General features: G+C 41.6%; 1 protein-coding gene across 1 annotated transcript in view; it reads right to left on the bottom strand.

Moving 5' to 3' along the window:
- Positions 1 to 23513, bottom strand: part of LOC124612389 (roquin-1) — a 238999-nt gene that overhangs the window by 172000 nt on the left and 43486 nt on the right. The window contains exons 4-5 of the mRNA XM_047140567.1: positions 23050 to 23283; positions 22742 to 22917 (exon numbers count right to left, since the gene is read on the bottom strand). Coding sequence (XP_046996523.1) covers positions 22742 to 22917; positions 23050 to 23283 — 410 coding nt within the window. The remainder of the gene's footprint in view (positions 1 to 22741; positions 22918 to 23049; positions 23284 to 23513) is intronic.

The following is a 23513-nucleotide window of genomic DNA, read 5'->3' as shown; positions in this document are numbered from 1 at the left end:
AGAAGCTCTCAATGTCCAATGAAAACCATCCAGGGTAACACGATGAATGATTGTTCCTACTTTATTTTTGAGGCCTGTTGGACATCACAGTTCTTTTTATGTAAAAAATCGAGGATGTAATGATGTTTTGTTGTGTACTTAATTCGTGAAAGATAAAGGAATAATTTGGTAACATACCCAGTCCTCAATTACTGCTTAATGGAGTGTGGCAGATGCTAAAGTCATGTTCCCCTAATTCTTATGAGCAATATATTTAATGTCAGACAATATTTATTCAGCTCTCTTGATCCTAGTTTTTGCATGTTTGAGTAAAGATACAGAGCGAGTACACAAGTACGGTTTTGTTGCTTTTAAATCGCACAGTAAATTTCACTCTTTTGATTCGGAATCTCAAATCATGGAATTACTCACTCCCAGGTAAAACACTCAAGTTCAATCAAAGTAACATAACAAGACTGGGTCACCACTTGATAATACTGTCTTGTACACTACTTAAAATTAAGTCACCTTTTCCTGTTGTTTTGTTAGGACTATAGCTGTGGGCACTCCACCTGCCTCAGGAGTCATGTTGTTGTATTTATTCTCCTTAATCATAGTGTAGGCAGGCTCCTAGGTCTTGCTGAAAATGTAGCTGCAGTCACAGTTTATCAATTGGTCCTTGGTATTTATTTGGACAGCTTCATTTATGACAGTCCCAATAATGGATCTTTGTGCTGAAATCCTAATGCAGTCATATTCTATAGCATGTAATATTGTCAAACAGTGCTCTGCATCCACCATCATGCCTGGCTGTAGTAAACAGGTGTGCCCCTGGTGTTCACAGCAGAGATTTTTGGCTGTGTACACCATTTGACCTACACACATCTTCCCCCATTAGAAATGGATATGGCATACCCCAGCCCTACACAGAACATGATCATCCTTTACACATCCTACCAATGGCCTAGTTTTAGTTGGTGGACAGAGTAGTGTCTTAACGAGGTGTTTTCCAAGGACCTGTCTAATCTTCCCCAATACAGGACAAAGTTGTGGCCACTTCTTTTTCCCATTCTTCTTCTGTCTCTTAAGGTTGCACTGTCATCATACACTGTTTCCGGAAGTTAAATTTACCATGGGAGACTATTGATGATCAAGAGGATATACGTACTGTGCTTCATTGTCTTCAGCAATCCGTTCCTCTGTGGTGTATGTAGGTATAAGTCCATGTGCATCTTATCGTGATAACACTGTGACCCAAAGTGCCATTAGCTCTTGTACCAGCCAGGATGTCTTCCTTGAAATGCTCAATGCACAAGTTTGCAAACACGCATGAGAGGAACTGTCCCTTACAAGTTCTCTTGTCTGTTCATTGTAAGCTCCATGAAAAATAAAGCATATTGATACTATCTCTGGATCTTCCCTTGGAAATAGTCAGCTTCTTGGTCAGTGCACACGTTCAGGCTTGGAGGACAAATAGAACTTGTCTGTGAGACACAGGAGATAAGATATAGTTACCTGCATGGCCCCATGAGGTCAGCACATATGCAAACCTGATGATGGCGATAGAATTGCTCATCATAATATTGCACCTAATGGACACTGCGAACTGGCAACACACCCACTGGTAATGTTATATTAAAAAATTCACTGAGAGAAGCTAAACAATCAGATCATATAACACTACAGGAAGGTGTGGGGTGGCAATGGATGGCTGGGGGGAGGGGGGGGGGGGAGGAGGATTACAGCATTAAGACATTCTACCGGCTGTACCAATGAAGATATTTGCTGAGTATCTTTGCACTTCTTACAAAATGTGACAAGAATATGATGACACACTTCACCAAAGTCATGTAAAACACTGGTTCAGCAGCTGCAGCTGCCATTAGAACGAAGAAAAGAGGCAACTTTGCCATAGTATGCATCAGAACCTGGATACAACCTCCATGGAACTGTTTCAATTACATCTACAACTGGTCAGTCACTTCAATTTCTGGACGTACAACTGCACTGATTGTGTAACCAGAGCTGCAACTGATTCTGCACACAAGGATACCACAGGACAACAAACTTTGAGATTTGAACATCTCTTGAAGGATCTACCACAACGAGGTTCATTGCAAGTCTGTGATTAACCTGACAATGAAACAACTGAATGATGATACAGTTTCAGTTCTTGAGATAGGACTTAATTTCGCAACTTCTCCTGAATTTACATCAGTCTCAGGCATCGTTAGCACAGTTTCTGCCTGGAGTAATCGTTAAGAACAGTGTGAAACCTGCCTCACTCTCAGGAGAACCACACTCACATAATCAAACAACTCAGTTATGGAGAGGGTGGCAATTCAGATGTTAGGAGTTCCTGACATCACCATCTTACAGCTAAGAAAGACAACGCAGCAATGGTCCTCTCCCATAATGGTCACACAGAGAAAATAACGCAACTACTAGATCACAGCACATACCAGAAGATCAATTCCGGCCAAACCAAGAAAATAGAGAATAAGACCAGAACACTTCTCAAGAGCATGGACCTTATTAAAAGGCTATCACGAAATTACTACCAAATGAACAAGGACCAGGGATGCTTTACGGATTCTTCCACAAGGAGGGGATGCCATTATACTCTATAGTCAGCCACATCAGGGCTCCAACATACTTACTGACTAAGTGTGGATGTTGCCACATGTTAGTTAACCAGGGAATTTTTTGTGAAAATTGTAGATGATGGTATCAGTGAGGTGTTTGCAGTGGGAAAGAGAATGGTGTGCTCAACAAGGCTGTCCTACGGAATTTTAGATTATGCCAGAAAGACCACAAAATCAATAAAGAGGTGGGAACATGCAAAGGTGTGATGGGGACAAGATACTTGGCTGCTACATACAGCAATGGAAGGTTGTGCTTGCAGGAGTAGGGGAGATGAAGGGGAGGGAAAAGAAGTAGTAGAGAAGGTCAAACCCGAGCAATTCAGGAAAGCTGCTGTAGGTGTGAAGAACACAGATAGCACGGACTGTGAAGCAGTAGGTGAAGTTAAGCATCTCGTTGGGCAGCATGCAGTACAGCTGTTTCTTTGCCATTCATGTGGACAGACAGTTTGCTAGTGGTCATACCCACATAGGATGTGGCACAGTGGATGCAGCTAAATTTATAGTTTACTTGGCTGGTTTCACAGGTGATCCTGGCTTTGCTGGGGTATGAAATGCCTGTGATAGGCCTGGATTAGATGGTATTGGAGAGATGTATGGGGCAGGTTTTGTGTCTAAGCCTATTGCACAGATATGAGCCATGGGATAGGGGGTTGGAAGCAGGGGAGAAACAGGGATGACAAGGATATTGAGAAGGCTGGGTGGGCAGCAGAATACCACTGCTGAAGGAGTGGGGGAGGATATTTCTCATTTCAGAACATGATGAGAGGTAGTCAAAACCCTGACAGAGAAGATAATTCCGTTCCTCTGGTTCTGCATGATACTAAGACATAAAAAAATGTGTTATTTCATGCTGGGCAGTGGGTAAGGGATGAGATAGTAGGCAGGGCTGAGGAGGACCAGGTGAAGCGATGGTGGATGGTTGGTTGGTTGATTGGGGTTGAAGTGACCACCAGCAAGGTCATCAGTCCCTTGTTTCAAATGTGGTCCATTCAGACAGTTTGACATCTCAGAAAAGTCAGAATGATAAAAGGGGAAAGGCCAAAAAACATAAAAGTGCAGTCGTGTCGTCAATGGTAAAAATAAAATGAGGGAAGTCAGCAAGAGAGCAACCCCAAGGCTATGCTAGAGGAAGCAATGGTGGAGAAGATGTTGAGGTGTCTGGGGGATGTGGATAGGGCATCCTAGCTCTCAATCTAGATCATGAATATGTCGTCAATGAATCTGCACCAGGGTAAGGGCTTGAGGTTCTCAGTGGTTAGGAAGGATCCCTCTACATAGCGCATGAATAAATTGGCATAAGACAGTGCCATGAAGATGCCCTCTGCTGAACCACGGATTTGTTTGTAGGTGTCACCTTCAAAGGAGAAGTCATTGTGTGTGAGTATTTAGTTGGCAACTGTGACCAGGAAGGAGGTTGTAGGTTTGGCATCAGTCAGAAATTGGGAAAAGTAGTATTGAACAACGTGGAAATCATAAGCGTTGCGGATGATAGTCGGGAGAGTGGCAGAACTGACACTGACAAGTAGGGTGACAGCAGTAAATGTACAGGAACTGTAGATAGTTGGTAAAGGAAATGCTTAATGTCTGTTACATAGGAGGGTAGGGTATGGGTAATAGGCTGAAGGTGTTGGGAGGACAGAGATAACCAGCCACAATGGGGGGGGGGGGGGGGGGTCACGGGTGGTTGGGTTTACAGTTTACATACTCCAGGAAGCGTGTAGAAGGAAGGAGTGTAGGGAGAACAGCAAGGAGATAGACAGAGGTTGTGGGATGGGCATAGGAATTGGAGGAGAGACTGGGGATCCTTTAAATTTTTGGAATAGGGTCACTGTGGCAGAGCTTGTAAACTGACATATATAACATGTGGCAGAGTTCCTCCACTGCATAATTCCTGCCGTCCATAGCCACAGTGGTGAATCCTCTGACAACAGGTAATATTATAAGGTAAGGAATAGTTTTTAGGTGAAGGAATGAAGCTCTTTCAGTGAATCAGAGGTTGGTTTCCACGTTGAGAGATTTAGGGGATGATGGTGTGGCAAGGTGTCCAGGTTAAGGGATAATTGGGAGCAGTGGGGGAGAGTCATGGTTAGGTGGAGGAGTAAATGGAGTAAGGCAGAGTAATATTGGTTTTGGATCAAATCTGAATGTTGTTGTTAATGTGAGAAAGTACTCCCATTGTAGGTATCTGAAGGAGAGGAGGTCTTCAACTGTCTCATCGTGACTGAATTTAGGAATGATGTGAAAGGTAAGGCCCTTGGAAAGGATTGATACTTCTGGGGACTGAGGCTTTTGGAGGAAAAGTTCATGCCTTTGTTGCAGGTCTGTTTAGGGCAGCAGGAGAGTGTTTCTGAGGGTGCGGCATACATAGTATGTCTGTAAGGTATGGTTTGCTGGCTGTGAGTGTATGTGGGGAAGGTTTGATAGAGGCTCTTTTAGTGATGGTGGATAGTACCAGTCTGAGATGGGAGTATAAGGTGAACAGATTGGACAGTTTCTGATGTTGTGTTGTGCATGCAATACTGCTGTAGTTCCTAGAGGACAAGTGGTTCGATCTGGGAGATGGGATTCCAAAGCAAAAGGATTTTGCACATGGAGCAGAGATTGGGGTCTGTATCAGGGCCTGATTTATATGGTTTTGTCGGATTAAACTGGTGAGGGCTACGGACTAATAGAATTTCAACAGACAGAGGCAATTGTGAAAGCACAGTTAGCAACCGGAGATGGATAACGATTAAATTTCCCAGAGAATTAAAAAAATGCCATTGTTAGGTTCCTCTATAAGAAGAGGTGACTCCGCAGATGTTAGTATCTACTACCCAGTGTCACTGCTAATTTCACTTTTCTAAAATTGTTGAGAAGGTAATGTACTCGAGAGTGGTGGGATCTTCTGTGATTGATGGCACTGATTGTGTCAGTCATAATATTGATTTGCAGAAGTTAAGTTTTTTATAGAATACATAGCTCAGTGCACATCTGGTGTAGTTCTTATTTACGAAACAGGAGGCAAGAAATTTTTCCTACACTGTTAAAGAAATAATAAAGAGGGATATCACCTTATTTGCTTGGGGAGAAATTACGGTGGTAATCCATAGGATCTGATCAGTAGCCCACTACTGTTTTTGTTTTATTTTCATGATCCACCATTTTATTCGAATCAGGAGGCAGGATCAGTCCTGCTTACAGATGATAAAAGCATAGTTGTGATGCCGAGCAAAGAAGCACCAACGGAGAAAACATTAAATGATGCATTTGTGAAAGTTACTGACTGATTCTGCAAAAAATGGGCTTTGAAGAAACTAAAAATGCAACGCATGCAGTTTTATATTGTAAAAAATGTTTCACAGTCTGTTAATTGATTCTTCGCCCCTTCTTGCTTGAATAACATACTAATAAATGAAAACCATGGCATTGCATATGTTCTGCTAGATATTGTAGAACATGCGTAATATAGTGCTTTTTATTTACTATTCCACATCTAACAAACAAAGCATACCACCAAAAACAATAAAGTGGGTAGTAGAAGTTCTCAGTTCTTAGGAGTGAATAGAGATAAAAAATTAAACAGGAAAAACCACACAGTAGGCCTGCTAAAATGTTTACATGTACGGTATGTTGCAAATGCCAATTCTCTAAACTTTCTCACTAGTCCATCCAGAAATTCCCATTTGAGTTTGTGGAGTATATCTGCAACAACTGTGCAATTGTGTGTTGATTGAACCTGTAAGTAACAAATCTAGAAACACACATCTGAACTACTTTGATGTCGTCCTTTAATCAGATACATCTCACACACACTTGATAACTATCTCCTTCAGCTCTGGCAAGAATACAACTATTGCATTTAATTAAAACAGCAGTCTGAAGTGGGTCAGGGAGGGGAGAGGGTATGAGGATACAGGTGGGTGGAGAGAAGAGTGCTATCTGGAGGAGCGAACAGGGATTAGAAAGCAGCTGGACATAGCTGTCAGATACAACGTTGGGAGACTGAAGTGGAGCAGAAAAGGAGAGGACCACAAAGTGGAAAAGCCTTGTGAGTGTATTGACAGAGATCAGCACATCATGAGGATGAGGGGACATAGATTGGGAGGAAGTGATACAACAGAGAGAGTGGAAACTGTTGGATGGAGGATGTGGAGACAGTAGGTTATCATAGGTTAAGGCCGGGATAATTTCAGGAGTGGAAACTGTATTTTAAGGATAACTATCTATGCAGCTGAGAAAAGCAGTTGGTGGAGGAGAAACTCCAGATGGCCCAGGTTGTGAACCAGCCTTTGAAATAAAGCACCTTCATGCTCGACTGCATATCGTGCCACAGCATGGTACACTTTGTTGTTGGTCACAGTTTGGCAGGTAGCTGCTTGGTAATCATACCAACATAACAAACTATGCAATGATTGCTGCAGGGCTGGTATATGACGTGGCTGCTTTCATAGGTGGCTCAGTCTCTGAAGGGGTAGATAAGCCCGTGATGGGACTGGAATAGGAAGTGCTAGGTGGGTGGATTAGGCAGGGCTTGCACCTGTGTATTTCACAGAGATATGATTTCTGTGGCGAGGGCCTGGGACTGGGAGTGGCATAAGGACGCTCTGGGATGTTTGGAGGCTGGGTTGACACTGGGACAACACTTAAGGGGGGATGGGAAGGACCCTGGGTAGGATGATCCTCATTTCAGGGCACAATGATAGATGACGAATGCCACAACCGAACTGTGCCACCCAGGAGCAAAATGGAACAGCCTGTGGCTGGACATAACACACTTGATTTCAATGGCTGCTTCACAACCCAGGCTATCTGGATACTCTCCACCACCAACTTTTCTGAACTGTTCACATGGGAGATATCCTTATGACACATTCTCCACTCCCGAAATTATTCTAGCCCCAACCTATCATAATCTACTGGCCCCACACCCTCCATCAACGGTTTCTGGCCCCTTCTGTCCTACCATCTCCTCCCAATTCACGTCCCCTCACCCTCCTTGTGCAACACTCTCTGCCAACGCATCCACCAGTCTCTTTCCCTCTGCTTCCTGTTTCTCTCCCCCCCATCCCACCACCACCACCACCACCACCACCACCACCACCACCACTCCCCACTCACAGCCTTCCAACACTGCACCACGCAGCCTTGTCCAGCCGCCTTCTAGTCCACACTCGCTCCGCCACATAATGTTCTTCTCTCCTTCCAATTGTAGCCTGCTATCTATCTCCCTTTCCTGCCCCATTCCCAAGAGCTGCTTTCATTCAACACTCAACACAACACCTGCAGTCTGGCTAAGAGCAGCTGGAGGCAGCGGTCGTCTGCCTGCAGTGTGCCTGCTTGTGCAAATGTGTGTGTCTTTCTTTCTTTTCTAAAGAAAGCTTTGGCTGAAATATATTGTTATGACTGTCTGTAATTAAACATGTCATCTTTATGGTTAGTAGCAATTTAATCTCAAACACTAGAGCAGAACTTGAGACTGTGTCTTACAAGTGTTCTGTATGAGGTCTTATACATCAGCTACACTTCTCAGGAATTCTCCCAATTAAGAGTAACTGCCTACTTTGAGGATATAGAAGGCAGTAATTTAACACATTCTACATATTTTAATTCATTCATTGGACAATATTCCGAGACAACTCGTCACTTATGGAAAAGGTATTCATTGCACAAAAGAAAGTAAACAGTAAAATGTGTGTGTTTCACATACCTACATTGTACAGACATCTCTTTACGCAGCTGGCTATATTATCCACAGCCTCACAGTATGTATATCACCCACAACATTTGTGATCAACAATCTACTTGAGTTCAAGAGTAACAGAATTATTCACACATACAACACTACAAGAAAGAATGACCTGCATTACCTTTTAATGAATCTCAACTCTGCTGCAGGACGGAGCGAAATAAGTAGCTACTTAACTCTTAACATCCTACCCATGGAAATAAAAAGTCTGACAGATAGCAGAAGTGTTTTCCTCTCCAAAGAGGAATTCTAGGATTGAAATAATTAGTCATTTACACAGAAAAAAGCCGATGGCTGGCATGTAGCCACACAAACAGTTCTTTCATTACAAAAAAAGCATTCTATGTTTGTTAGGGTGACATGTTCCATGTCATAATGTTTCCTGTGAATATGAATAAGAAACACACAACTAATTATTCTGAGCTTACTAGAAACAGACAGAAGTAGTTGCCATAGGTAGTCTGCTGTTGTCTAAGGTTGGAATATGTACATGATGTACATGAAGCATGTGTGTGTGTGTGTGTGTGTGTGTGTGTGTGTGTGTGTGTGTGTGTGAAGAAGTTGCCATAGGACCTTCCACATCAAAGGAACCAACATTAAAACGTGTCACCACTCGACCCTCTCCAAATCCAATGAAATTTGGCGTGAAGGTTCTATATTGAGTTTGATGGTTATATACCAAATTTCAGTCCAATATCTTCAGTGGTTCAATTTTTAGGAGCTATTAAAGAGAGGCTACTCATCTTCCCATCACATACGAAGGTGCAAATGTGCCAAGTTTGCTAGGCTTTTTTAAAAGTTCTAGAAAACATTTTGTCATTTGCTTTAATATACATAGACAACTTTTTATGCTGAATTACAGCATGGCAAAAATTAGGTATTTAGCCACACCTAAATATAGATAAAAGACAGTCACCCTGTCAACACATTATGCCAGTTCCCTCAATTTCCTCAATAGTGTTCCCCAAAAGGACTGTTGCGTTCCGTCCAGTGATATCCATATGAGTTCCCGAAGCATCTTCGTAACACTTATGTTTTGTTCAAACAGACTGGTAACGAATCTACCAGCCCGCCTCTGAATTGTTTTGATGTTTTCCTTTAATCCAATCTGATACAGATCCCAAACATTTGTGAAGTACTCAAGAATAGGTCCCACCAGTGTCCTATGTGTGGAAACTATTAGGGACCATAAAGAGCTATCTAAGGATGGGGTATAGCAAATCCTCTGTCAATGTAGAAAGTAGCATATAGGTCAATTGATGCACACAGTAAAAAATTGTTGCTTTGAACACAAACGGCACCCAGGAATGGGACAAGGAGGTGGGAGTCAGGGAAAGGGATTGGGTATTGGTGGCTAGTGGTTTGGAGAGAGGCCTGTTCTCTGGCTAGGAATGCAGGAAGGAGGGATGGAAGGTATATTAGCAGCCACTGGGAAGCAGCACACACTGAAGGTGAGACGAGTTGACAGGGGTTGACAGGCCTCATCCAGCTAAACTGCAGTCTCAAACCCTTCACCCAACAGTTTTCCCTTCCTCTGTTCTGTCAACCCCTTCCAATTCACATCCTCATGTCGTCCACAGCATGTGCTGCTTCCCATCGGTCGCTACCACTATACCTGCCACTCTCCCTCACACATTCCTAGCCGGCGAACCGGCCTGCCTCCGAGACTCTAGCCACACATCCCCAGTCCCTCTCCCTGCCTGCCCCTCCCTCTATCCACACCACCCAACACTATACCCACAAAAACCAGCCCACCTGCTGCTTAATAGCATCCGTACTGTTAGTCTAGTTGGCACCATGTAGGGGCAAAGCCGTGTGTGTGTGTGTGTGTGTGTGTGTGTGTGTGTGTGTTCGTGTACTCTATCTCGTCAAAAGATGAGAGCAAAAGCTATCAAGTTTTTCTTATTTAGTTTAAGCCTATTGACAACTCAAGACATCTGCTTTTCAGTGAATGGTCTCCTTTAGCCCTCAAGTAATCACTGTAAATATATATTTCAAAACTGTGCCTTTGCATAAACCAAATTTCACTAATCAGTAATAGTCAGTATGGAAAGGAAACATAATCGAAGGAATATGTCAAACTATGCATGGAATTCTTCATTTGTCTCGTAATATTGTCTGTAGTTGCTGTATAATATTTGAAAGGTATTTTAAATTTATCTCTGCAACTATAGTTGGAGTTGTGAACAATGGTGGGCAAGTTTAGGCTCGTTCTGTGCACAAACGTCACACATTATCCGAAAACTAGTGAGCATTCAATAGTGTTCTGAGCGCTCTGCTGTGACTGTCATAGTCAATGACAACATTACATTTGATCATAATGAGTTATTTAGTGAACTTTTATTGCACCTGTTGCGAGTTACCAACACTGTTGGTGGTGGTAAGCGGCAAATTCTACATAGGTAAGTGAGAGATATAATTTGCAGAAAACACACTTTTTTCAAAAGCGCAAAGCACCTCTATGCTCGTACCACGACTGTTGTTTGGAACTGGTAACAATGTGAATGCCATCCATGCTTCCACTTGCATGAACCACCATCATTTATGAATCTGTCTACACAATAATATACTTGTTTTCGGTACCAAACCTGTAGTGGTGCTATCGTATTTACTCGAATCTAATCCGGTATTTGCAATTCAAAAAACTACCTGCAGCTTAGAATCGAGTGCAAAGTAAGCGTAAGTTCTGAAAAATGTTGGTAGGTGCTGCCACAACTAACTTCTGCCGTCGAATATATGTACCACTACACAGGCATGCTTTGCAGGCACAAAGATAAATACTGGCGCCAAAACATCTGCGTCAGTAAATAAATTTTAAAAAAAAAGGTACAAGAATGTAAACATTATGCCATGTATTCTTTCGTGTTTGCTGCTATCTCATTTAAATGCTGTCTGCCTAATAAACTACGAAACTAGAGTGAGACAACAGCAAACTTTGAAGAATATACATATCATGTCATGTTTATATTCGTATTATTCTTATGGTGAATAGTGATACAGACAAAAATGAAGCACGGCAACTGACTAGATTTTTAAATCTAAGATGACTAATTTCTGTGCAGAATGTAATGTACTAAAGAGGTGTCTGCAAAGATTTTCAAACGGAGAAAAATGTTCACTTAACTCTCATTTAGAACATCTTCTATCATATGCAGTCTATTATTTGTTTCTTGTTGATCATTATCAAAGAAAGCAGCAGTGTAAGTAACAACAAATAGCAGTCTCTTGCCATTGTTTCGCTTATGAGACAATTCCTCTCTTTTTTTTATTGTAAGTGGTGGTAGCACGCACAAAAGCAAGCCATGCCGCGAGCGGTGACAAGTCGTAAACACTCATTATCTGGATGCGACAAACAATGCACGACACAGTACAATAATGCATTTTCAGCTTAGAGTGACGTAAACACCTATAACAAAGAGAACGGCACTTATCAGATCATAGCAAAATAAGCAATTGATTCAAACCAGACGAAGCACCTTAAAAAGGAAGGATACCCGTATAAATACAGACGGAGCGCCTGCCAAATAGCAATGGCTACTTCATAAAGCTTAACTGTTAAGATTACAACTCGAACCAAACTACTACAGCTGTATCTTCATCCATTCGACCTAAATTGTTTCTCACGTTACAATGGACCAACTTTGTTTCGATTCGGAGGTGCGGTCTAAAACTTTTCTCTCCCCTTGAATTTCGAGTCTCAAATTTCATGTGCGGCTTAGATTCGGGAATTTTTTTCCCCCTTTATTTCGAGTCATTTTTCAGGTGCGGCTCAGATTCAAGTAAATACGGTACATTGTGTTGTGTTTTACATCAAGAAATGCACAGTTCTGCACAGCAATGTGGGACTAGGCCAGACTCATCACTGCGAAACAAAGAAATAGCTAAAAAATCATGCGAGCAGATGGCATTTGCTCATGTGAGTGAAAACTGGATATAAAATACCACCAATGATGACGTTTTATTTCAATAAAAGTGAAATGTGTTTGGTGACAAAAATACACATCTCTTTATAGCTGAAAGACACATGTAAAATATCTCCAATAATTAAAGAAATCTATTACTAGGGTAATCATTTATTATACAATAAAAAGTGTACTGAAGTATATTACTACGATAATCATTTATTATACAATAAAAAGTTTATTGGAGTATGTTAATATGTAGAAAAAATACTAGAATGTTCTCTTTGGGAAAGGGGGTGGGAGTTGATCTACTTTAGGAAGACGCTAAATAAGGAACTGCAACCACTATTAATCACAACAGTCAACACTGGAACACAAGACTGGATGCAGCCACAATTTGCCTGAAGTCCAGAAAAAGACCCCAACATAAGCATCAAACCTAAAAAACATGGAAAATTTGTTTCGACGAATCTTCAAAAATACCATATTCCCTCTAGAAAAATGTGGAAGTATAGTATTCCATGAACCAACTGCATTAACTGTTAATGCAAAAGTAAACATAGCAGTGAAAAAGCATGAAAAACTTTACAATCTTTGGTATAGACTAAATACACTTAGACTTTTGGAAATCGAAGTAATTATTTTCATGTAAAATGACTAACTGAGCTCAACAGAAACATAACAAACAATTTGTCTGAAGACCAGCACAAACATTTCTTTCTTCCAGAACAAGTGTGGCCCTCTAGTGTGTGCCAACTACTCTGCAATTTGTCTTCTGCCAGATACAATGAAGAAATCTGAAAAAATCTTAAACACTACAATTTCACGATCATATAACATTGTACAGGGTGTATAAGTGGCCAAGGAAAACTAATTCCCGGATTTTTCCCGGATCTCTCGGTTAAAAATACATTTTCTCCCGGGTGAAAATACACTTTTACCATGTTAAATGACAGTATACTTTCCCTCGGAACTGTCGAACTTATCCCTTGAAGGAATATGGTTTTATACAGCAGCGTAGAATTTCCCGGCACTTTAGAAAACAAAACTCAGGGGGGGAAAAGAACATTTTGGAAAGATCTTTGATGTGCACCAACATGTATGCTGCATATTTTCATATTACGAAAAGTATAAATTCGAATTCCACCAACAGGAAACATTAATGGTTTAAATTAATGTACATAGTGTTACTACAAGAAAAACAGAACTTTCACATATAATATTCGTCTCAAAGATTAATAAGCGACAAGAGAAGCTAAGCTTTCACATATAATGTTGATCTGTTTAGCGCATGTTACACTTTACGATACATCACACAAATACGCCAGTAAAATTTTAGATACCCACATAAATCTCTGATCTTCTGTGTTCGAAATTCTTCTAAATGACACGTCATCAAAGAGTTGATTTTTAAAAGAGAGCAAACGCTCTGCGATTTAAGAAATTCAGCGTACACTCTCGCACATAGTTCATCTTGCGTAAAAGGAAATTTACTTTGAAAATAACGCTTTTCGGACAACAATTCACAATATTTTCCCGAGACCTGTTAGAAATAGATTCATTTTAGCAGTTGCCAGATAAGAGGCGTCACCGCGCTTGCGCAGCTACGGTGACATAGGAAGCCCGCAAGTTCGTACATGTAAACCATTAAAAGATCTTATGTCATGAAAGAAACACGACAAACGAGGATACGCCAAGAGTGTCGGAATTTCGTGAACCATACTAAAATGCATAGTTCGCCTTACAGTGCACATTCGTATGTCCAGATTCCCAATGAGGTAGGCCTCAACCTGATATGAAGCTTTCAATGTGGTTTTCGGGACGTAAATTTTCTTGGAGTACCAGTACTGTATTATCTCATGTTTGGTTCTTTATTATGGCATAATGCCATGTGTGCTAGAAGACAAAAACGTGCACTTGAAACGCAGCAAACAGATGAAATTAGCCAATACTGTGGAATTAAACACTTCGTTTCAAATAAATTGACTGCCTCAGCAGGAAAGATTAATAAAAGCCAAATTTCTTTAGCAAAGTGACAAAAATAACTTTATTGTTCTGCAAGGCGATTAATGCTTGACTGTCAGAAAGGTGGAAATAAAATAAAAACTGAAACTAGTAACATATTTTAGCCTTCCGTAATTATGTGAATCACTTGATAGCTCCCAGCCACAGAAATCCGTCTTTGCATTTGACGTGAGAGCAGTACACGAAGAGGAAACACAAAAATCACTAAATGTAAACACGGGTCACGTGGAGGCTACCACCCCCCCCCCCCCCCCACCCCAAATAACTCAGACTGCTTTGCGCATCAGAACGCCAAAAATTAAAAGAAAATACTTTTCAAAAATAAGTTCATTTTGTAGTGCACATCTTTCTGAAGAGTCTGATACATAAAACATACATCTTCGAGGAAATGTAAGACACATTATTTGGTCTTAAGTGTGTAGTGCAGTGCTACGCCTCTTCAAACAACATTCTTATACAGCATGTCACTTTATTTCGCTCTGTGGAACTCAAACGTGTATATTTCGTAACAGATGCCATCAAACTATTTCAGGACAGTGGAAATTAAAATGTTCTGTAGTGCCTCTCCTGCTCCCAGTTTGACGTCTTGCCCCTTACTTAAAAAAGGAAGGAAAGAAAAAGAAAACTCGCAATTAATACTGGATAGGATTATTTGTAACCAAAGAACTCTTCAGAAAATCTGGACTCTTTATTGCCTATTAGCTAATAACTTGCTCTTCTGTGTGACAAAATTACATATAGGATACCTAAAACCAGTAAAGACAAGAGACAGGCAAGACAGTACACATTTCTTCAATCCTTAGGTCCTAGTGATTTTTCTATCTAATCTTGCTACAGTTTTACATGGCGTGCTTTCCTTTCTGAGAAAGAACTATTACCTTATCAAAGTTCGTCAAATGTTTTGCTACATGAAAAATAGAAATGTCGTTGTCTACTACTGAAAATGCTGTTAATGCAAATAGTACCCAAGACTGGTGTGGTTTCTTGGTCTGATAACATCTATTTTGTCAATGTGTGCTGGATAAAGCAAAATAGGCCTTTGCAGGAAAGTTTATTTCTAGATGTGACGAGGATTCCTCTGGCAGAGACATCACGTACACTATGCACGCATTCAAAATTGAACTTATAATTCATTCAGAAATCAACTTAAAATGTGTTCAAAAACCAGGTGGGGAGCATTTCAAAATCATATGAATAATCGATAGACCGGCGTGCCGCTAGATGCTATGTGCTTTGTGAAACAAAGTTTTTTTCCTCAAGAATATGAATTTGCCCCCTTCCCCTGCAATTGCCGCCCAGTTCATATACCCCAGTTTGCCGCCACCCCCCACTAGATCCGGGCCTGCTGTGCACACGTGAATCTGGCGACTTGGCCGCGCCACTAAAATTTTTCTGGGTACCATGTGGCTGGTTGCTGCTACTGCTACTTACTCAGCCAACAGCCACATTTCTGTAGCCAGAAGAGGGAGAAGGCACTACTCATATGCGACTCAACAGCGCTTCTGCATGAGCCCACTTGTTACTGATTAAATGAGTCTAATGTAAACAGCTATGCCGTCATGCTCATCGGAGGCAATTTGTTGTTCATCTACATCTACATCTACATCTACATTGATACTCCGCAAGCCACCCAACGGTGTGTGGCGGAGGGCACTTTACGTGCCACTGTCATTACCTCCCTTTCCTGTTCCAGTCGCGTATGGTTCGTGGGAAGAACGACTGTCTGAAAGCCTCCGTGCGCGCTCTAATCTCTCTAATTTTACATTCGTGATCTCCTCGGGAGGTATAAGTAGGGGGAAGCAATATATTCGATACCTCATCCAGAAACGCACCCTCTCGAAACCTGGCGAGCAAGCTACACCGCGATGCAGAGCGCCTCTCTTGCAGAGTCTGCCACTTGAGTTTATTAAACATCTCCGTAACGCTATCACGGTTACCAAATAACCCGGTGACGAAACGCGCCGCTCTTCTTTGGATCTTCTCTATCTCCTCCGTCAACCCGACCTGGTACGGATCCCACACTGATGAGCAATACTCAAGTATAGGTCGAACGAGTGTTTTGTAAGCCACCTCCCTTGTTGATGGACTACATTTTCTAAGCACTCTCCCAATGAATCTCAACCTGGTACCCGCCTTACCAACAATTAATTTTATATGATCATTCCACTTCAAATCGTTCCGTACGCATACTCCCAGATATTTTACAGAAGTAACTGCTACCAGTGTTTGTTCCGCTATCATATAATCATACAATAAAGGATCCTTCTTTCTATGTATTCGCAATACATTACATTTGTCTATGTTAAGGGTCAGTTGCCACTCCCTGCGCCAAGTGCCTATCCGCTGCAGATCTTCCTGCATTTCGCTACAATTTTCTAATGCTGCAACTTCTCTGTATACTACAGCATCATCCGCGAAAAGCCGCATGGAACTTCCGACACTATCTACTAAGTCATTTATATATATTGTGAAAAGCAATGGTCCCATAACACTCCCCTGTGGCACGCCAGAGGTTACTTTAACGTCTGTAGACGTCTCTCCATTGATAACAACATGCTGTGTTCTGTTTGCTAAAAACTCTTCAATCCAGCCACACAGCTGGTCTGATATTCCGTAGGCTCTTACTTTGTTTATCAGGCGACAGTGCGGAACTGTATCGAACGCCTTCCGGAAGTCAAGAAAAATAGCATCTACCTGGAAGCCTGTATCTAATATTTTCTGGGTCTCATGAACAAATAAGGCGAGTTGGGTCTCACACGATCGCTGTTTCCGGAATCCATGTTGATTCCTACATAGTAGATTCTGGGTTTCCAGAAATGACAGGATACGTGAGCAAAAAAAATGTTCTAAAATTCTACAAGAGATCGACGTAAGAGATATAGGTCTATAGTTTTGCGCATCTGCTCAACGACCCTTCTTGAAGACTGGGACTATCTGTGCTCTTTTCCAATCATTTGGAACCCTCCGTTCCTCTAGAGACTTGCGGTACACGGCTGTTAGAAGGGGGGCAAGTTCTTTCGCGTACTCTGTGTAGAATCGAATTGGTATCCCGTCAGGTCCAGTGGACTTTCCTCTATTGAGTGATTCCAGTTGCTTTTCTATTCCTTGGACACTTATTTCGATGTCAGCCATTTTTTCGTTTGTGCGAGGATTTAGAGAAGGAACTGCAGTGCGGTCTTCCTCTGTGAAACAGCTTTGGAAAAAGGTGTTTAGTATTTCAGCTTTACGCGTGTCATCCTCTGTTTCAATGCCATCATCATCCCGTAGTGTCTGGATATGCTGTTTCGAGCCACTTACTGATTTAACGTAAGACCAGAACTTCCTAGGATTTTCTGTCAAGTCGGTACATAGAATTTTACTTTCGAATTCAATGAACGCTTCACGCATAGCCCTCCTTACGCTAACTTTGACATCGTTTAGCTTCTGCTTGTCTGAGAGGTTTTGGCTGCGTTTAAACTTGGAGTGGAGCTCTCTTTGCTTTCGCAGTAGCTTCCTAACTCTGTTGTTGTACCACGGTGGGTTTTTCCCGTCCCTCACAGTTTTACTCGGCACGTACCTGTCTGAAACGCATTTTACGATTGCCTTGAACTTTTTTCATAAACACTCAACATTGTCAGTGTCGGAACAGAAATTTTCGTTTTGATCTGTTAGGTAGTCTGAAATCTGCCTGCTATTACTCTTGCTAAACAGATAAACCTTCCTCCCTTTTTTTATATTCCTATTAACTTCCATATTCAGGGATGCTGCAACGGCCTTATGATCACTGATTCCCTGTTCTGTACATACAGAGTCGAAAAGTTCGGGTCTGTTTGTTATCAGTAGGTCCAAGATGTTATCTCCACGAGTCGGTTCTCTGTTTAATTGCTCGAGGTAATTTTCGGATAGTGCACTCAGTATAATGTCACTCGATGCTCTGTCCCTACCACCCGTCCTAAACATCTGAGTGTCCCAGTCTATATCTGGTAAATTGAAATCTCCACCTAAGACTATAACATGCTGAGAAAATTTATGTGAAATGTATTCCAAATTTTCTCTCAGTTGTTCTGCCACTAATGCTGCTGAGTCGGGAGGTCGGTAAAAGGAGCCAATTATTAACCTAGTTCGGTTGTTTAGTGTAAACTCCACCCATAATAATTCACAGGAACTATCCACTTCTACTTCACTACAGGATAAACTACTACTAACAGCGACGAACACTCCACCACCGGTTGCATGCAATCAATCCTTTCTAAACACCGTCTGTACCTCTGTAAAAATTTCGGCAGAATTTATCTCTGGCTTCAGCCAGCTTTCTGTACCTATAACGATTTCAGCTTCAGTGCTTTCTATCAGCGCTTGAAGTTCCGGTACTTTACCAACGCAGCTTCGACAGTTTACAATTACAATACCGATTGATGCTTGGTCCCCGCATGTCCTGACTTTGCCCCGCACCCGTTGAGGCTGTTGCCCTTTCTGTACTTGCCCAAGGCCATCTAACCTAAAAAACCGCCCAGCCCACGCCACACAACCCCTGCTACCCGTGTAGCCGCTTGTTGCGTGTAGTGGACTCCTGACCTATCCAGCGGAACCCGAAACCCCACCACCCTATGGCGCAAGTCGAGGAATCTGCAGCCCACACGGTCGCAGAACCGTCTCAGCCTCTGATTCAGACCCTCCACTCGGCTCTGTACCAAAGGTCCGCAGTCAGTCCTGTCGACGATGCTGCAGATGGTGAGCTCTGCTTTCATCCCGCTAGCGAGACTGGCAGTCTTCACCAAATCAGATAGCCGCCGGAAGCCAGAGAGGATTTCCTCCGATCCATAGCGACACACATCATTGGTGCCGACATGAGCGACCACCTGCAGATGGGTGCACCCTGTACCCTTCATAGCATCCGGAAGGACCCTTTCCACATCTGGAATGACTCCCCCCGGTATGCACACGGAGTGCACATTGGTTTTCTTCCCCTCTCTTGCTGCCATTTCCCTAAGGGGCCCCATTACGCGCCTGACGTTGGAGCTCCCAACTACCAGTAAGCCCACCCTCTGCGACTGCCTGGATCTTGCAGACTGAGGGGCAACCTCTGGAACAGGACAAGCAGCCATGTCAGGCCGAAGATCAGTATCAGCCTGAGACAGAGCCTGAAACCGGTTCGTCAGACAAACTGGAGAGGCTTTCCGTTCAGCCCTCCGGAATGTCTTTCGCCCCCTGCCACACCTTGAAACGACCTCCCACTCTACCACAGGTGAGGGATCAGCCTCAATGCAGGCAGTATCCCGGGCAACCACAGTCGTAGTCCGATCAGGGGATGCGTGGGACGAGCTGGCCGTCCCCGACAAACCCCCATCCGGACCCCCACAGTGATGCCCATTGGCAACAGCCTCAAGCTGTGTGACCGAAGCCAACACTGCCTGAAGCTGGGAGCGAAGGGATGCCAACTCAGCCTGCATCCGAACACAGCAGTTGCAGTCCCTATCCATGCTAAAAACTGTTTTGCAAAGAACGTCTGAACTAATCTACAGAGAGAGCAAACAAATCGACAAAATTTAAACGGTTATTAAAATACAAGATTGCCTAGTAAATGCAGTAATGCTGCTACTTGCGCACTGCTGACACTGCTCGGCGGCGGAAGGAGACTAAGCGAAATTACACTATTCAGGTACTAAAACACGATGCTACACTCTCAAATACTATAATACGCCCGAAATTTGTGAATTAAACAATGCAAGAACCAAAAACACGCAAAGAAATTAAGAATTAAATTATGTAACAAATGAGTGAGCTAGGAGTATACGACTTGCTGCTGCAGCTGCTTATCCAACGGCGGCAGGGAGCATTGCATAGTCTTCCGAAAGCCTTTGACACATTTTGCTATTCACAGACGTTCGTACGAGCACTGTGTTATTATATTATATGGCACATTTCCTTTGGAATTTAAGTTTTATTTTCGTTTTTTTCTCTCGTTCATGTTTTAATGCTGCAGTATAATTATGCAGTAGCGGGATGCAGTAATATCCTTTGTTACAGTAGCGGTTCTTACCAGTCAAAACTACAAAAATTTAACTGAAAACTGAAGCAACAAAAAAATCCCCAGAATTCTAAAAAAAATCCCAGGTTTTCCCCGGTTTTCTCCCGGATGAAAAAATTCCCAGGATTTTCCTGGATCTCCCGGTTGTCCCGGGTCGTATACACTCTGTTGTACCAATCAGTGTACATACACGCTCCATTAGACAATGAGCATTTCCCTAAGGAGATATGATACCAACAACACTATCTACTAAAGGATTTGGAGCATCTCGAATTGAGGAAAAAACTATGATGGACTGGCTTAATGGGAAGGGTGACATATTCTAAGATCAGCACTTCTTTTTGTAACAATACTATACCCATCCTAGAAACCCTATAATGAGAAAACAATTGGGGAAGTAGAAGTTAATGAAGAGGTGTGTTTAGTTTTATTTATTTATTTATTTATTTATTGTTCTGTGGGACCACATTAAGGAGAAGTTTCCATGGTCATGGAATGAGTCAATACATGAAATTATAACACAATTGTAGAAACAGATAAAATGAAATATAAGAAACATATTCAGGCGACAAGTCGTAAGTTTAAATAAAGAAAATCAACAATGTAACACTGGAATTTGCTTAATTTTTTAGCTCTTCCAGGAGCTCCTCGACAGAATAGAAGGAGTGAGCCATGAGGAAACTTTTCAGTTTAGACTTAAAAGTGTTTGGGCTACTGCTAAGATTTTTGAGTTCTTGTGGTAGCTTATTGAAAATGGATGCAGCAGAATACTGTACTCCTTTCTGCACAAGAGTCAAGGAAGTGCATTCCACATGCCAATTTGATTTCTGCCTAGTATTAACTGAGTGAAAGCTCTAACTCTCGGGAATAAGCTAATATTGCTAACAACAAACGACATTAAAGAAAATATATACAGCGAGGGCAATGTCTAAATTCCCAGACTATTGAATAGGGGTCGACAAGAGGTTTTCGAACTTACACCACACATAGCTCGAACAGCCCGTTTCTGAGCCAAAAATACCCTTTTTGAATCAGAAGAATTACCCCAAAAAATAATACCATATGACATAAGCGTATGAAAATATGCGAAGTAGACTAATTTTCGTGTTGAAATATCACTCATTTCAGATACTGTTCTAATGGTAAATAAAGTAGCATTTAGTTTCTGAACAAGATCCTGAACATCGGCTTTCCACAACAGCTTACTATCTATCAGAACGCCTAGGAACTTGAACTGTTCCGTCTCACTTATAATATGCCTGCTCTGTCTGATCAAAATATCAGTTCTTGTTGAATTATGAGTTAGAAACTGTAAAAACTGAGTCTTACTGTGATTTAGCATCAAATTATTTTCCACAAGCCACGAACTTATTTCATGAACTACATTATTTGATACTGTTACAATATTACACACAAGATCCTTCACTACCAAGCTGGTGTCATCAGCAAACAGAAATATTTTTGAATCACCTGTAATACTAGAAGGCATATCATTTATATAAATAAGAAACAGCGGTGGCCCCAGCACCGACCGTTGGGGAACGCCCCACTTAACAGTGCCCCATTGGGACTGAACATCACTACCACTCTCAATATTGCGGAGAATTACCTTCTGCTTTCTGTTCTTAAAGTAAGAGGCAAACCAATTGTAAGCTACTCCCCTTACTCCATAATGGTCCAACTTCTGCAGTAATATTTTGTGGTCAACACAGTCAAAAGCCTTTGTTAAATCAAAGAAAACACCTAATGTTTTCAGCCTTTTATTTAATCCGTTCAGAACCTCACAGAGAAAAGAGAATATAGCATTTTCAGTTGTTAAGCCATTTCTAAAACCAAACTGTACATTTGACAGCAAATTATGTGAATTTAAATGCTCCAGTAACCTTGTATATACAACCCTCTCAATAACTTTAGCAAACACCGATGGCATAGAAATAGGTCTAGAATTGTCAACATTATCCCCGTCTCCCTTTTTATAAAGTGGCTTCACTACCGAGTACTTTAATCGGTCAGGAAACCGACCACTCCTAAAGGAAAAGTTGCAGATATGGCTAAGTACTGGGCTAACATACATAGAACAATACTTCAGTATTCTGCTAGATACCCCGTCATATCAATGAGAGTTCTTGGTCTTTAGTGATTTAATTATTAACTCAATCTCCCTCAAGTGGAGTGAGGAGATGAGGGGGGAGGATTTAAGTGTGTATGGGAGTGGCTCACTGGAAAAGTTTATTTTAATATGCTGGTTTTCTACATAGATTTTGCATTAAAGCTTGACATACTAGACTCCTGTGACCCCAGCCACTTGAAGTAAATAACACAATATGAACAGTACAGCCAAAACAAAAATAAATTATTACTGATTTCTTTTAATTAATAAATGTTACATGATTAGTATTCAAAGCAACACTTTCATACTGTAAAATTAGTGATAAATCTTGGCATGTGCAGTTACCTTAAAACATGATGCCCTATATAGAAGTTGTACCACATGACCAATGCTTGTCTTTGAAGCTTGGGGAAAGTGAGGTTCTAAGCGTTGCACAACAAACATTACAAGCACTTTTCTTGACAAGGCTGAACCATCTTCCAATGCAAGCAGAACTAGTTTCAGAACTTCTTCTTGCATAGCTGAAAAATACAAACAGGACATTCATACACTATCTGTAAATAGATCACAAAAATGTATACCTTGTCATAAATTCAGATAAAACAAATGCTAGTGCAAAAAAGTTTCTCTTTACATATGAGCAAAATACAAACCTGGACCCAAAAATTGGCATCCACGTGCACGCACAGCTGCCCATAAGTTAGCAGACAATTGCTGAGGATTTTGATGTTGTAGTATTAGTTCTGTGACAGTGCGCTCTCCGAGTGAACGAGCAGCTCGCATTGCCCTTGACCGGCCCTCTTCTTCCATCAATTGGCAATTTATAAGTGTCACCAGTTTTCGCTGCATGGGCCTTGAAAGCACACTTGTGCCACCATTTCCATTCCCTGCAGATATAACAAAAATAAATAATATTGCAATTACAATATGTTAGAAAGTACCACTATATTGCAAAACAGTGCATCCGAACATGACATTTACATACTGTGACTATGTGCTTCAACTACTTCCATAACTATTTACAGAAAAACAGAACGTCAAATTTACAAGTGATTGTTTTAGCTGCCAAGCAAGTAAGACATAGAAACATAAAATACATCAGTAATAGCAGCATAAA

The sequence above is a fragment of the Schistocerca americana genome, chromosome 4 (assembly GCF_021461395.2).
Source record: "Schistocerca americana isolate TAMUIC-IGC-003095 chromosome 4, iqSchAmer2.1, whole genome shotgun sequence".
NCBI lineage: Eukaryota > Metazoa > Arthropoda > Insecta > Orthoptera > Acrididae > Schistocerca > Schistocerca americana.
The sequence above is the reverse complement of the archived record's forward strand: the minus strand, read 5'-3'. Positions and strand labels throughout refer to the sequence as shown.